Here is a 17,525-nt window from a genome sequence, read left to right on the forward strand (position 1 = left end):
ATGTAGGCTATACATAGACCTATTCAAAGATTTAGAAAAGCTACTAATTCATGTGTATTACGAACATTAGGCTACATATGAAAGAGAAAAAAACGAAAATCCCCGCCATGTGTACACACACAGACACACACACAATCACTTTGTCTTATACCGACATCACGTGAAAAAATGCCGCGTTGCCTATAGATTTGTTATTATGTCAGAATGTAGGCTATGCTTATTTTAGCATTTAGGCTGCATAGACAGAATCCAAGGGCTTTATGACCCAGTGGATGAAACCACTCAGTCGAAGTGATGAGGGGGATAGGGCCAGTGTGATATCTGACAGTGTTCTGCAGTGCGTTCAGTATAAAACCAGTGAGATGCTTCGCCCGCGCCGAACTTCTTAAGTGCCGCACAACTAACGCTGGACTGAAAGCGACATCGAGGTGATGTTTTTTGTTACCACTTTCAGCGCGTTTATAATTTTTCAATTCACTTTTATCGTGAAAATGTATGGCAGTAAACATGGTAGAATAGTTTTTTGGAACGATTGTTTTTCCTCAGAACTGTTGCAGAAACCATTAATGTAAAATAATGGAAAGTCACGTCAAAAAGGATATTTCAGAGACAACTGAAAAACATTGAATCATTTAATTTTTGGAAAATCAACGTGCATCAAATGGACACCAATGACGATGGAGCGGTGTTTGATTTTGAGAAGATGACAAAAAATGCAACGTTTTATGTTGGATAAGCAATCAGCTTTTGAAGCTAGATGACATCTATCAAGCGCATCGAGGGATGGAGCACTCAAGTCACTTAAAGCCAACATTTGTTGTTTATGGAGAGTTTTTTAATATTTCAACCAACGATACAAATCGGACTTTAACGTCGAAAGAAGAGAAAGACTCTAGTTTGGCTTTCCAAGTGGGTTTAGCTGTTACGTTATCTCTACTAACTTTTGCGACGACTTTATCAAATGCGTTTGTTATTGCAACTATATATAAATCTAGAAAACTGCACACCCCTGCAAACTTTCTGATTGCTTCTCTTGCTCTTACAGACCTTCTTGTGTCCATATTAGTGATGCCAATAAGTGCACTGTACACGGTGTGCCAATCCTGGACTCTGGGTCAAATTATTTGTGATATTTGGTTGTCTTCAGACATAACGTGCTGCACCGCTTCTATTCTTCACCTGTGTGTGATTGCTCTGGACCGTTACTGGGCAATAACAGATGCTGTTGAATACTCCAAGAAGCGCACTCCAGCGCGCGCTGCGGGAATGATCGCCACAGCCTGGGTTATTGCGATCTCAATATCTCTTCCGCCCTTCTTCTGGCGTCAGGTCAAAGCGGAGGAGGTAACCAGTTGCAACGTGAACACTGACCATATTTTCTATACAATTTACTCAACTTTTGGAGCGTTCTATATTCCCACATTGCTACTTATAGCCCTCTACGGCAGGATCTATGTGGAAGCCAGAAAGAGAATTTTGAAACAGTCGCCTTCCAAACCTGGAAAAAGACTGACCTCAGCACATTTGATTACAAACTCGCCAGGTTCAGTTGCATCGACTTCATCTCTTAACTACGGAACTAACGACAATTGCTCTTGTGACACTACATCCACTGCTAATTTAAACCAGGTGAAAGTCACCGTGTCTGACGCGCTTCTAGAGAAAAAGAGGATATCTGCAGCAAGAGAGAGAAAAGCTACAAAAACATTAGGAATAATTCTCGGTGCCTACATCATATGTTGGCTCCCGTTTTTCATTTACACGTTATTAGTTCCTGTTTGTGAGTCATGTTTTCATCCAGAATTATTTGACATATTTACATGGCTGGGTTACCTGAACTCTTTAATTAACCCTATTATTTACACCATGTCAAATGAAGATTTCAAAAAAGCTTTCCATAAACTCATTCGCTTTAAATGTTGCAGATCCTGAAAGTAGTAATATCAAATAGTTAAAAAAAATGTGTATTCGATATAAAAGTTAAATAAATCACTCAACATCTATTATGTAAAGGATGCATGCTTTTTTAATAGTAAAAAATACTGTGGTTTTACTGAAGTAGCCAATGGTCATAGCCTTTAATTAACATAGTAATTTGGCAGCACCAAATTTATAAGAATGTATTCTTGTGTTTCACTGCCATGTAAAATGTCCAACATGCTTGGCCTGTGTCTGTTATGCTGTTGCATTTGTTGATATGCAATTTTCCGCCAAATCCTTTCTCCAAACAATTGATCTCCTCCTTTAATGGTTGAAATAGTGCGGTAGCTGCAGCTGGTTCGGCATAACTAATGGATTCTTAAAACCTCTGAAAAACAGCACACATATTTTCGTGCCTAAGACCTCTTGATTAAAAAAAATCAGATGTGCCTGCTTTTTGAGACAAGGATGACATTTAGCTAAACAGATAGAGATCATGTGTGAGGACTAACACTCATAATTGTTATGTAAACAGTCTTTACATTGTGAGTAATGTTTACTCACATTGGACTCCATACTAACTTCAATGTATCTGCATTGTAAAGTGTATGTACAGTGTGTGTACATTATTTATGTTATATTTGTTATATTTTGTTATGGAGCTTGACCTGTGTATGCAATCAAACCATTGCAACCCCACGGGGCATCACAGAATACGGTTTGTATAATTACACTCAATTGTCAATTATACCACAGATTAAACAGAGCCTATCGTGAAACAATTCACATATCACCACCCACCATCATTTTTAAAGCTTTCAAATTGTCCATAGAGTACATTCCATTACCGGTCTGCATGTACTATCATGCGAAGAAAAGATATATATGCTTAATATGAGTGTATTCATATTGAGAGAAGCCAGAACAATGCAATAGAGCTGAGCCAAAACTATTCAGTTGGAGCTCAACCGCTGCGAGGTACAGTGAAGAGCCAGACATTCACCAGAAAGTTCCAGTAGTTTTAGGAAAATTTACCGTTATTAAGTTGTGTGTTCTCTGTTCGTGAAAAAGAAAAGTCTGATCATTTGGTTTCATATGGTACGTTCAGGGTTTACGGTGGGGCACACTGAATGGGAACGATGCTTCATCAAAGATAGCTTTTGCTGTAAAATAACGCTTCTCTGCACAATGCACTGTATTTTATCTGGCTCTGTGGGTTGAAGCCTAACCCCAGCAGAGCACTGATCACTGCTGCTGTTTGTGGAATACAATAAATAAAAGGTCTATGGAATATTGAGGGTATGGACATTTTCCTTCAGAAGAAAAAGGGGACAAACTGTTCCAGTGGAATGTACATATCAAATGTGACAGTAATACGTTTCCAATTAGAGCTGATATTTTGATGGCAGCAAAGGGTAAATGTTTGTTATTGAGTTGTGCTGGTAATAATGTGTAGCACAAATAGCTTGGAGTCAGAGAGAGATATGCGGTGAGCATATCTTAGTCTTTCCTGGATCAGATTAAATTGACATCCTGCATTATGATAAAAAGACAGTAAAATTTCCCTTGATGGCACTGTTGCCATGCAATAAAAGTTTAAATGTAATATTATTCTTACACAGACACATAATGAATATCTTTCTTTCCATCTGAGATTGATGAGGCCCAAATTTTAGACTACTGTTTCCATGGTTCCTTGCTGTATTGCGTGGCTGCTCTGCAGGCACAATAGTGTCTTTCTGAAGACCAGCACATGGCTGGGATACAGAGAGATGGATCTACAGAGATGGATGAGAGCGATGGATGAGAGCGATGGATGAGAGCGATGGATGAGAGCGATGGATGAGAGCGATGGATGCGAGTGATCTGTGGTGTCACCGTATCTCAGTGATGGAGGGAGACATCCTAAATGACGTGACATTTACACCCACTCCCCCGGTCCTGTTATTTCCTCCATTGTACTGAACTCATCATTTCCTGCTAAGCGATGCATGATGACGGGTATCTATCCTGAATGCTACTCTATACTCTGCTTGTGTTGCCAAAACCTAACACTTAAGCTGTTGGTCTAAATGTAATCATACAGTCTTAGATACAGTATGTAACAGATGCATTCTATGCTTTTCATCCCATTGCCTAAATGACGAGTCAGAAATGGAATAATCAAGCCTGTGATTACAAAAGAATCCATCATCTTTGTTGCTTTGGGAGATGGGAACAAGTGGAAGTTTTAAACAGTTGGATTCTACGTGAGATGAGCAGTGTGAAACTGATCGGCGTGCCGTGAGTTCAACTCTGCCAGGAAGTGATGAATCTCCACTTCACATCGACGCGTGAGTCCCTCAGGCAGCTGAGAAGGGTGGTGTTTATACTGAGATCACAAGCCCAGCTTCTCTTCACAGCCTCTTGCTGTAGGTAGGCTATCCTATCCACAGCATTCAGCGTCTTGACTTCAGTTCGACAGTTGCTTGTCTTTACATTTCCAGTTAGTGAGAGATTGGGATGTGATGGAGAACCATCTAGACTAACTAGAAGTCCTGCTGTTTTAACTCTTACGTTTTCTGAAGAGGCAGCCATGCCGATGTGCCAGGGATACAGAGATTAATTAATATGAATAATTATTCATATGAATCATTAGAAAACAATATCAAACTGTGTAGCCTAAGCAACATGATCCATCCAAGTTAGTGACCACAATTACATGTTAATGTTCTACACCAAATTTGACTGTAGAACAGATAGCACTTATTTGGTCCACCTGAGTAGCTCCCTCTTTGCAATAATGACAGGTCAAACCAAATTAATGATCTAAAAAAAATGGAAGCTCATGCAGACATGTGCAACTCATCATATGTAAACAGGCCGCTCCATATCTGCTGCCACAACCGTCACAGCAGGGCAAACATTTCAAACTCTCCCATCCTCCTGTTTTGCTTCTGCAATCGGACGCCTTAGATTGCTGAGCTACTCGTCAGAAGACATCAGTGTCTCCTTATGCGAAGCCTCTTTTTATGTTTACATCAAATATTCAGCTGTGGATGGCTCATCGTGCACCACCAACACACGTATTCATTTCAGCTCAATTCCGGCAGCAAAGACAGAAGGGGAAAACACCTTTTGATGCTGTAGGTTTTTCCCCAAGCTCTGAGCCACCACAGGTGTACTGCACAAAACACAACTTGTTTGCTTGTGTTTGCTTGTGTGTGTGTGCCACATTCTTTGTTTCTATATATCTTGCTTTCTCTTGCTCCCTCTCATTCTCTCTGTCTCTCATTGTCTCTTTCTCTCTATTTCTTCTTTCTGTCTGCTGTCAATTCTTAGCATTGGACGCCCCAGTCACTTTGTGCTATGACACAAAATATAGCACACAAATGAAGCCAGGACACCAAGGCTAATGGAAGAGTGGACATGAAGATGCCAGCCCAGCTGGATGGAAACTGGGTTGCTCAAATACCCAGACTGACAAGTTTAAACATCCTCCCATCCCTAAGGTTTTGTAACAAGGCCCTCGACAGTAACACACACAGTATATTCATCTGGCAAATAGAGCCCCTACCAAGGCAGCGACAGTAGCCTACGATGTCTCATAAAGCTTCTCTTGAAGCATGGATGAGCTCAAGTAGGCTGTCAAGTCCCCCTTGGCCTCCTGATTTCTGCAGCGGCCAAAAAACCACATCGTTTCTCATAATTACCAGGCCTGTTTAAATGGGGGGTGCTTGATGTAATGCCATTAAAGAGAGAAATCCCAAGTGAGGAGGCTAAATGAACTCTGTTTCCGTGCGTGTGGAGCTGATGAAAACAGAAAGACAAGTGAGGCTCAGGCGACCAGCGAGCTCCTTTGTGATTATTTATTTACGTTCTGTATCATTTCATGGTTCCCAGGGGTGCCAGGCTGTGTTGCTGGCTAGGAAGCTGTGCAGTACTGACAAACAGGGAGTTTGTGAACTCTGTGTATCTCTGTCACATGCATGACCTGTGTCTGACATGGGGATACAGGGTACTGCTGTCATAGCTATTTGACATGACTCTATGAGGGGAATTCAATGTCCGTTGGAAACACAGAGAAAGAGAAAGCTCAAATATAATTAAAGTATTTGAAAAGCATTTTCAGATCCCTCAGATTCAAATGACTGTATTCCAAAGGGTGGCGTGCAATAAAGACAATGTAAAAAACTGAAAGTTTACAGAATCAAGAAGATACTACCTTGAAAAACAGCACATTCCCTTCCAACAAGGATGGCATTATAGAAAATCATGAATATGACATGAGCACACTTACAGTAGTGACATGTAGAATTGAATGCCCATAAGATGATGTTGAAGCTAGAGGTCTTCTATCATTTATGGGGAGATTTGTACAGCAGCGTTTCAGAGAACTCTAAAATGTAATACAAACCACTCAGGGTGAAATTATTGGTATGATGATGGCTATAAATGCTTTGTGATGTATTCCTTGAAAAACTCATCTGAAGAGCCTGACACTTGTTTTATTTGCTGAAATGTCATCTCATTCTGTCTGTACATAGCTGAATTTGGCCCCTTCTTCTATTACGCTGCTCCTGGTGAAATTCAAATACCCACCTCTCTGACCTCAATATTTGATGATGGCTCAATAACATGCTTTTCCACTGCAATATTTACTCATGCCTACAAATGACGAGAGCGACAAATGCAGAGACCAGAGATGTAATGTTTTATGTAAAGACCCTTTTCCCAGTCTCCACTACATCAATGATTGTCTGTAATAAACATCCTCTACCCAGGAACTTTATTTCTGTTGTCGATTGAAGATAAGAATCAATTGCTGATTGGAACATCCAATCATTCCTCTCCAAGTAGCTGTATGGCAGTTTGTATTTTTCAGGCGATTTCTTTTTCAAAGATATGGTTTCCTTGGAAGTGAATATCTCCTGGGAGATTTGGGCTGCTCCAGGGTGGCAGTGTCCTAGTGCTTTACAGGTGCTGCCCTGGAATAAGAAGCAGGAGCTGGGGTAGGTCTCTGCATAATGTACCTCGCTTCACAAAGGAGAACTGGGGTGTTTGAGTGGCCTGGGCCAGAGATTATGGATCTCACTAAATGTCAGGATATAGCTGTCTGAACCAAGCTTCCGAAATGACATAGGAAGAAGGGTTTTTGCTTGAGATAGTTTCACATCTTTAAATGAACCTGGTCTTCCGGTAGGCTATAGTTTCAATTGGTGCACCAGATTTAGTGTATTATCCGAGCCTAATTGTTTTCAATGGCATTATTATCCTAGGCATTAATCCCTGTGACTTTGAAAATGACCCGATTATTCTTTGTTGGATTTCCGAGATGGTGATCATTCGAAATGCAGTTCTACTCATCACACCTTAGATATCTACTTCAATATGCAGTCATGATTCAGGAATTGACTGCGTCATTATCTTTTGAAAGGGCATTGATGAGCCAAATTAATTAAGTCATGATTCCTCAACATCACTTGTTTATTATCCCAGAGAAAAAGGTTGAACTGTTTGTCAAGAAGGATTTTTTTCTAGTCATTAATTTCATGATTCCAAAAGGATATATTATTGAATTGGGATCCCAAGGTCTTTTTGTTGATAACCTCCATAATTACTTCAAACCATTGCATTTCACAGTAAGGAATGTCACTATAAACTAAATTAGTGTGTAACTTCCACTAGATAAACATGGCTGTTGTTATCCTTCTTATTGCACCTACATTGCCAATTTATCTTACATTAAGGTGGTCACGTTTGACTTGCAGATTTGTCAGCTTCACTCCAAAATAAATGATGCAAGAAACATGTAAATTTTCTCAATTGTTTAGTTCTCAAGCGTTCTGACACTAATGTACTGACTGAGTACTTCAGAGCCGTCCCAAACCTTTCAGTTTATTCTCAAGTGGCTCATGTTCCATCGTGGCCTAGTCTGAATGTGTTCAACTTGCAATAGGACCAGTCCGGTCCATACGTGAGTGTTTGCCCACACAAAACTCATCACCAAAACACTAATGACATCATGTACTTAGAGGGATCTGACTTGGGCTTGGAACCATGTGTTTACACTCCTAGCCCTCTCTTCTACTATCACCGTGGTAACCTACAAGAGGAAGAGGTTTAGGTTGATTGGTTCCATTTATTACACAATGCCATTATTTGTGAACAGCTAAAATATAAGGTAGTTTAAGATATTCAAGTTTGCTGTTTTATTTGTATTCCTGTCGCACAGCTGTTTGATTGGATGTCATGAATTTCATCTTGTAGTATGGGATGATAGCTTCTGTAGTAACTAAGGGAAGATGACATGATGTTCTACTGCAAGGAAAGAGGCGGAAATATTCCCTCTTTATAGTTTTATAGCATCGTCTGCTCACTCTAGTCATTTTTCCATTGGTTGTGTCATACTTTCTGTGTTTGATTACAGTATATACAATTTTGTTCTTGATTTTACTTGTTCTTCATGTCAGTTGTCGCAATGGGATGTTTTTGCATGTAACCATGTAGAAATACATTTGGTTGGTTTTGACATTTACTTAATAGTGTAAAGACAAGACATGATTTTCTGTCTGTGACCATTCAGAAAATGTTATGTATCTTTTGTCAGATGAGCATTTTAGCCTGTCACCCAGAAAACTAAATATATCAGTTGAACTGCTGCCTCACCTATCACATAAGACTGCGAAGGTCTGTTTGACAATGCAAAACACCATACATTCATTTAACAAGCTAGTCTTTGATAGACACACACAAGTCTTTTAAGTCTCATTATCTTGAGCTCACAAAAAGCCTCACCAAAGCAGAGATATCGACACTGTCCTCCAGCATTTGTACAAGGCTACAATGTTTCTGCTAGTCTTTAATTTTTTGTCTCATGCAAATATAGTACCAGTCAGCTGAAACAGAAATTAAATCATAAATTGCGCTTCAGTGCTATGAAACAATGTAATTTAATTAACTGCCCCATGCCTATTCTGCACAATTGCATCTCTGAGATTATAAAGGAAGGGTAGAGGTATCAATATTTCAGAGCGAGGCCACATTTCTAGCATACAGATGAATTTGAATACTCATTGGTGTTGCAAACAAGACCATACCCTTGCCTGTCAATGAAAGTCAAGCATGATGGGTCTAACGCCAAAGAAGATGAAAGTCAACTTTGATCACGATTCATTTTAACGGGCTGTCGTTTTGTAAATAAGGATGTTTGAAATGTGTGAAACGATGAATAGGCCTAAACATATTTTTATATTGTTTTTTTTTTTAAGGTTGCATCAGGCTCTCACTTGCTAAAATGCTTTGTTGCTTGCGGCGATATTAGGCTTTTTGCATGATACCTCTTCGATACTGCAACATCCTGATTAAAACATGTAAATATCAAGACTTTAAACATAGTTTTTGGTGCAATAGCTTACGTTTTCTAACATTGAGGCACCTTGACAGATCAAACAACCATAAAGTAGCCAATATTTGATATTTCTTCAGTATTTTAACTCAGACAGCAGATGTAGCCTTATAAGTTACAGTGGTGACTGCGACCTTGGTTATTAGGCTATACTTTTTTGGTGATGGTAAAGCAGAGGTTACCTGGCAAATGGGTTGTTAAAACAGAGAAAGGAGAACATTTTGAACTGCTCTGATTCTACTTTGTAAAAGGTGTGGTAAAACGAATGGCAGAGTTCACTGAATGCCTTGTTCTTATCTGTGCTGACCACTCCACCCAGAGAATGCTCCTGAGAGTGGTTTCTCATCAAGCACTCTTGCAGCAATTTGGAGGGCTGGGAAAGCGAAATCGTGAGAATTATGAATTAAATTAACTGATGTTGTCATGATGAAATTACACTTTGTGTTTTTTTCTTAAGTAACCTACTAAATACTTAATTTCAAATATAAATATTTTAATTATCATTATTACATTAATTATTTCATGACACTTTTCTTTCATGACACCATTACAGGGTTGATGTGCCTGGTTGAGTAGCATCACCAATTTGAGGATCTGAAAAAATCTGTATTGAAAAACAACACAGCCATATTTCAGGCCATATTAGAATATCGTGCATAAGTATTTCAAAGGCTATCTAATTGCAATACTCCTCTCCTCGGTACAGGGGTATACACAATTTTGAGATTGTGTAAAAAATGTAAGACGACACTAATGCAAAACAGAATGGATCAGGGCTTCACAACTTGGCAAAAAACAAAAGCCTTTGATCTCCCTCTATAGAACACTCAGAACTGGCTGCAGACCAGAGTTGTTGGCTAGTGCAACTAATGTTTAGCAAGGGCACTTAGCTATTTGTCGATTTAAATTCAGTGTAAAATAACTTTTACTGCCATTTCAAGGCCGGTAAATTGTATCATTCAATTAGTTATAGTGAAACAGCGTTCCCGTACAAGAGTGGAGACGTGTTTTATCCGGGCTGAATTATAGTTTGACCATTGTCATAGGAGTTCAGTTGCTGTGCTGCTTTCAACTGGTCACTTAAGTAAAGTAGGCCAGACTAGGCGAGGGTTAGGGTTCCTCCTATAGTTACGTTAAACTCCGCCCCCAGAGGAGCTGCGATTACTCTCACTGACAGAATGCAAAGTGCTGAAGATGAATCATAGTGACCAGCACTCCTCAGCTTATCCCCCATGATCACAGCAGTCAGGAGATGACTTATTAATGCTTAGCTTAAACACACCAGAGAGCTGCACTGGGGGGGCTCTGACAGACACTGCCGGTGACTCTATCTCCTGATACATTATCACCTGTACTAGGGTGATTTATGGAGCCACGTTCAGTTTCTGAGACTGTTCCGACCCTTTACCACACAGAGGGGGTGTGTTCCATCTGAGGGAAGCTACTAGAAACTCAATTCGCAATGACACCCTGCTGACTCTGAACACAACTTTTTTTTAGAAACTAAACAAAGGACCAGCAAAATATTATTACATTTTTCAAATATAGAAATACAACAAAGCATTATTTTTGAAGCTTTGTGATTAGATCTTTTCTGGACGGTGAACTCAGCTTCCTCATAAAAGTTCTGTCTTTTTTTCTTTTTACCCTTCTGTTAGCTGTGGCTTAACCCTCTGACTTCATAACTGAGTGTTTTTCAGAGGTGCAGGCTGTAAAGTCGAGGGCTGTACGAGGGGAAAGTACTAAACACCCTTTCAGTCTCGGATTTGTTAGTCCTGTCAAGACAAAAATCGTTTTACCTGAATAGAAATGACTCTATTTGTGAGTTGGGCTACATATTTAACAGGATCTGTTGAGGCATGAAAGAGTTAGGAGTGGGATGAAAATGATAAATAATAATTTATTACAGACAGAGCTATTCTTGCTATTTCATTTTATTTAACATCTTCTCAGGTTAGACTTTAAATTATGCATCTCTGTTCTTTTGCAAGTTTAAATAGCTGCTATTCAGCTTGAGATATTTAGAGGAGTCTAGGAGTAAAACTGCTGTGAAAGGGAATGGAGGTCAGAGTCCGTGCACAGTCTTCTGGACCTGGGCTGACAATATCTGTGACTGAAGGAAATGCTACACAAATTCAGGGTCTAAAAACTGACATTTCTCTCTCCAATTCAGAGGGAACGTGCTATCATCCATATTCTAATCAAACCGCCTTTCTCATCCAAGTCTAAATAGATCTGAAATTGAATGAACTGACAGAGGACTAATTTGCTCATTTCATTCAGCCTCTCAAGAAATGAAGAACCAACAGATGATAATGCTAACCCATTATGACAACAACGCTGCCGAGCTTCACATTATCAGTTCCTTAACAGGATACTAAATGCATTTTTGGGGGGCTTTTCAACTCAATGGGTATGATAGTGGCCTTTATCATTTCAAAGATTGAAATTATACACAATGGTTATGTGCCTGCTCTCATTTCGATTAAAGCATTTCAATTAAGCTTGCCACATTTTTTTACAATTCATCCACCTCAATTTAGCCCTATGTGTATTAAATCCCTTGGACTGCAACCAGGTTTTCTATTAGAAAAATGCTATATTTGCCCGAGGCCTTGTGGTTGCAAAACATAGGAGTTAGTTTGAGGATGAAGCAGTCTGTCATGTCATGTGTGTCTGAGTGTCTGTGTGTGAGTGGTGTGTGTCTGAGTGGTGTGTGTCTGAGTGGTGTGTATCTGAGTGGTGTGAACGAGGTGCGTCCCTTCCCCCTCAGTATGATGATGATGTTGCACTGATGATCTTGGACACAAACTGTACCTTCACTCATGGGGAGGACGGAGAGCTCCATTGACCGTGTACCTCCAAGCACACATCCAGCACCGTGTACCTCCAGGCACACATCCAGCACCGTGTACCTCCAAGCACACATCCAGCACCGTGTACCTCCAAGCACACATCCAGCACCGTGTACCTCCAGGGACACATCCAGCACCGTGTACCTCCAGGCACACATCCAGCACCGTGTACCTCCAAGCACACATCCAGCACCGTGTACCTCCAGGGACACATCCAGCACCGTGTACCTCCAGGCACACATCCAGCACCGTGTACCTCCAGGGACACATCCAGCACCGTGTACCTCCAAGCACACATCCAGCACCGTGTACCTCCAAGCACACATCCAGCACCGTGTACCTCCAGGGACACATCCAGCACCATGTACTTCCAAGCACACATCCAGCACCGTGTACTTCCAAGCACACATCCAGCACCGTGTACCTCCAGGCACACATCCAGCACCATGTACTTCTAAGCACACATCCAGCACCGTGTACCTCCAGGGACACATCCAGCACCATGTACTTCTAAGCACACATCCAGCACCGTGTACCTCCAGGCACACATCCAGCACCATGTACTTCTAAGCACACATCCAGCACCGTGTACCTCCAGGCACACATCCAGCACCGTGTACCTCCAAGCACACATCCAGCACCGTGTACCTCCAGGCACACATCCAGCACCGTGTACCTCCAGGCACACATCCAGCACCGTGTACCTCCAGGCACACATCCAGCACCGTGTACCTCCAGGCACACATCCAGCACCGTGTACCTCCAGGGACACATCCAGCACCGTGTACCTCCAGGGACACATCCAGCACCGTGTACCTCCAGGCACACATCCAGCACCGTGTACCTCCAGGGACACATCCAGCACCGTGTACCTCCAGGCACACATCCAGCACCGTGTACCTCCAGGCACACATCCAGCACCGTGTACTTCCAAGCACACATCCAGCACCGTGTACCTCCAGGGACACATCCAGCACCGTGTACCTCCAGGCACACATCCAGCACCGTGTACCTCCAGGCACACATCCAGCACCGTGTACCTCCAGGCACACATCCAGCACCGTGTACTTCCAAGCACACATCCAGCACCGTGTACCTCCAGGGACACATCCAGCACCGTGTACCTCCAGGCACACATCCAGCACCGTGTACCTCCAGGGACACATCCAGCACCGTGTACCTCCAGGCACACATCCAGCACCGTGTACCTCCAGGCACACATCCAGCACCGTGTACCTCCAAGCACACATCCAGCACCGTGTACCTCCAGGCACACATCCAGCACCGTGTACCTCCAGGCACACATCCAGCACCACCCGGAGATCACAAATCAGAGCATGTAGATCCTCAGTAGTCTCACTGGCTGGACGATAGGCTACAGTACTGTAACACTGCAGTTTTCTAACACCTTGTCATTCTGTTAATGAGACACATTTCCAGAGACCCTGACCCGGTAATACCTTTTGATGTTCTGTCGGTATAATGTCCCAGGGGCCTCTAGACGTTTCCCATTACAAGGTCAGATTTGTTAGGAACAGGACCGTTGACATTAATGAGAGATCATCTTGGTGCAAACCCCTAATTAGATCTATTACAAGTATGTGCTCATTGAGACATTCTTCATTAGGCTTTGACAGTGATGGACTCATCTCTAAACTCTACCCATTGGAAACTGAAGCCTCAGTTCTCCAGCCATAGCTTTCATTGAGAATTACACCATTCAATTCCCTTGGCAATTATCTGTCTGGGCAGACAATGACCCCCCCCAAGCACCGGAATAACTTCTTGTTTTGTCATTTATATCAAACCTTATGCAATAAACAATCATCTGTTTCATTTGCATTTCCTGTTGTTGTTTGGTGTACTTAAGATTTACATATTCTCTTTTATTGAGTGAGTTGTTAATCAAAAATTTCAAATTTTTAACTGACTATTATTACACGTAGACATATTTTGAAAGGTAATTTTTAAAAGGCCAGATGATTTACATTGGATGCGTAGATGAAAGACGAGCTTTGCTAAATATTTTTTAGCGGCATTCATCCTTCGATAAAGAACAGTACTTTGCTCTTTGTGTTTATACACAGGATCCAGTGCTTACATAGTTCATTATATGAATAATTATTGTCATGGAAGAATTGTGAGTATTGTGGCCTGTCTGCTGATATCAAACAGACATTAAGGATAAGTTTCTTGTATTATGTGAACATGCTATGTGGTCGTAGCCTGCTGGGGGTTCTTTTCTGAGCTGCGTCAGCACTAAAGTACTTAACACGGATGTGTAACTTCAGAACCACAAGATTTATATGTGTGTGAGATGAGGGACTTCAAAGGCTCATAGATGAGATGGATCGCTTGTGAAATGGCCTAGGTCTGGTTTCAATTCCTTGGTCGCAACAATTCACCTTGATTTAGGTCAAATTTTACCATGATGTTCAGACTCACGGTCGATACAGAGTTATCAAACAGAATACATAATCTCTAACTCATTAGACATCTCCCATGCTTGCTGTCCGCCTCAGTCTTTTCATAACTTATCAAACTGAAGGAGTGGAAGGCTCACTTTGCGTTTCAGAAAAGTACCATACCATATATTTAGCTTTACAATTTGATGCTTTAATACTGTTAGAAGAAAAGGTTTGAAGATGAGTTTTGAGTCACTAGGGTCTGCCTTTTGCCTACAGGCATCAACATAATGGAGCCCCCGGAGAAAGATATCTTTTATACATAACAGTTCCTGTATTTTCTCTACCCTATTGTGAATCTCACGCCAGTGTCTCCCACTATATGCCCATTCTCAGGGGCATAACCCCTGTTAATCCCTGATGGAATATATATTGCAGCTTCTTTAAAAATAGTACTCCATCCGTATTGTAAGATCATGTGGAAAATAACCTAATCTGTCGGAGGTGTGATTCTAAGCAGTTTATCATGACAGGCGTAAGGGCAGTGGGGGATTCATCTCACCACAAATCCCTTCATGTCACCTGCAAATCACCCAACCCCATGTTTGTATTTTGATATGAATCAGATGGTGTATATATGAGTGCCTTGACACTGATTGTAGGTGTACAGTATGGTCTGTAATTAAAAAGTGGGCCCTCTTTTGGAAGCCATCGTCACTACACCTGAGGGCGTTTTCTGTTAAAGTGCCAAACAAACCAAGACACAACCATGTAGAATCTCTATAGAGCTTGTATTTGGTTGTAATGTACTTTACTGTGAAATTGTCTACCTGTCTTACACACATATGAGTGTAATGTTGGTGATAAGGCATATTGTACAATTCATGTACGTTAAATTGAAAGGTATTGGACTTCACATAGAACTTAAAGGCCTAAGTGAGTGTGCAATGTGTTATCATTAATGTGTTATCATCGTTAATTTGTTATCATTTATAATTTTTATGGGCCTGACCAAGAAGCACTGAAGGATAATCCCTTCAAACCATGGAAACCATAGCTACAATGAGAATGGCTCTACCTAAAGTAACATGACACAAGCAATGCGTGATATCAGTCTACAATGGACCCCAGAAAAACAGCTGAGGATTTCTGATCCTCTTTAGTCTGTGAAGTGTTCCAAGACTGGCAATAAATATCATGCCCTGTCTGTGGTAATTAGGTACAGAGCCAGACTCTGGAAACTGTGTCCAAAAATTACTTTGCACCCTTTACTAACACATAGGACTATTAAAGGCAATGGAAGGATTTGTGACTCAGCGGAAAACAAAGCAAAGGATTTACACAGCCTCAGGTTATATTGTAGCTTGTGGCACTATGGACTAAAATCAGATTTAGACTCAAATGACCCTTGAAAAGACTCAGACAAGAGGACACTAGGCAACTGATCATACTTTGTTTTTATTGGCATCATGTGCTGACTCCACGCCTCCTCAGAATAGAACAATATGTCATTGTTAGCATCTTCTGAATGAGCTCTAACCCTGTCTCTGACTCGAAGGGGGGCTTGTCTTTGGACTTCCTCTGAGTAAGACAACCAGGACATCTGGATCCTCGAAGCCCTTGTCCTCATTCCCTCCTCGCTAAGAGACCCGCCAGCCAATCAGAACACCCCACTCCACCACACCGTGCAAGACTGAGACCCCCAGCTGTGTCGCCACGTCAGACTTGATCTCCAGTCTGAATGGGAATCCACGATAGGATTATCTTGTCCAGTTGTTCTTCCTTTAGTCAAAGTCACTTGACCTCCACTCACGGCGACCTTTGTTTACGCGCAGGGCTTTAAGCTTTATTTTTAGATATTAAGGGTTATGCGGAGAGGCTTGTGGGACTAAATTGAATGGATTATCCATGCTACTGTATTATACTCTTCCACAGATCATGTTATGGTTCACTTGGTTGCTGTCCTCTGGGAACTGTGTTGATGTTCCAGTTGGCTTGTTAGTTACTGCAGGGTTGTGAGAGTGCAGACCTAATAAACCTTGTTTATTTTTTTAACAGAGCAACTGTTTGAACTTTCAACAGTATTCTGTGAAGAACTGGACCTTAGTGTGGTACACAGAAATTCAAAAAACAAAATTCAGGGTTCTCCTATAAGAAATAAACCAGCTAATTTTGATCTTGTGAAAAATCTGCAAAAGTCGGCAACAAAATGCCTGGATGCAAGAGCCTGTTTGAAGGCAAATTAACATCTCACCCAATTTGTGAAATTGGCTGCAATCTGAGATTCTTGTTTATCGCTTCCTTTTGTTAAAGATTAAATTCCATTTGGTCTGATGCCTTGGTGAATAGGGCAATGACTGCCGTCTCTGAATATAAATGGAGTTGGTCTCAGAAGTACTTCATCAAACGTCAACAGTGTTCTAGAGTGGGTGGACCCCACAATGCTAAATGTAACATGAAAGCCAGAACATTGTAACATGAAAGCCAGAACACAGACTCATTAGCTTAGCACTTCAATGAGAGACCCACTACCACCAGAAATCTATATAGAGAGAGGGCTGTTGATAGAGGTGAGACAAAGTTTCAGCCCAATTACGGTGACACATTCTCTAATGGATTAGATGAAGCGCATGAACTTGTAATTGGAAATGCAAATATTTGGGTTATTTTTGTAGTTCTATTTTGACGGAGCACATTTTCTTTGTGCTGTCACGTAGGTGATGTTTGATCTTTCACTGACGTAAACGGCTTCAACTTTCCCCTACTCATCCGAATCAAACGGGTCACAGTTCATGAGGACATATCCTTAGAAGACTTAGGCTACTAACACCTCTGCCAGACAATCCTGTTCCTTGGAGCGGGGGAGCAAATCCACCATTGGAGTTCCTGCCCTAAACCTCAGAGGAGACACAACACCATCTGACACACACGGCTGTCCCATACTTTACTACCCACAGA

General features: G+C 41.4%; 1 protein-coding gene across 1 annotated transcript; it reads left to right on the top strand.

Annotated features, from left to right (window-relative positions):
• The first annotated feature begins 6 nt into the window (after positions 1 to 6).
• On the top strand, positions 7 to 3,129 carry LOC146287513 (5-hydroxytryptamine receptor 1B-like). Its single transcript, XM_084700016.1, has one exon. The coding sequence runs from the start codon at positions 784 to 786 to the stop codon at positions 1,930 to 1,932; it is 1,149 nt and encodes a 382-aa protein (XP_084556142.1). The 5' UTR covers positions 7 to 783; the 3' UTR covers positions 1,933 to 3,129.
• The last annotated feature ends 14,396 nt before the right edge of the window (positions 3,130 to 17,525 follow it).

This window comes from Hypomesus nipponensis, chromosome 6 (assembly GCF_054491055.1).
Source record: "Hypomesus nipponensis isolate SF chromosome 6, ASM5449105v1, whole genome shotgun sequence".
In the NCBI taxonomy this organism is placed as follows: Eukaryota; Metazoa; Chordata; class Actinopteri; order Osmeriformes; family Osmeridae; genus Hypomesus; species Hypomesus nipponensis.

Bases quoted from the DNA above. Each gene is read 5' to 3' on its own strand.
- LOC146287513 (XM_084700016.1), top strand. From the start codon at position 784: ATGGAGCACTCAAGTCACTTAAAGCCAACATTTGTTGTTTATGGAGAG.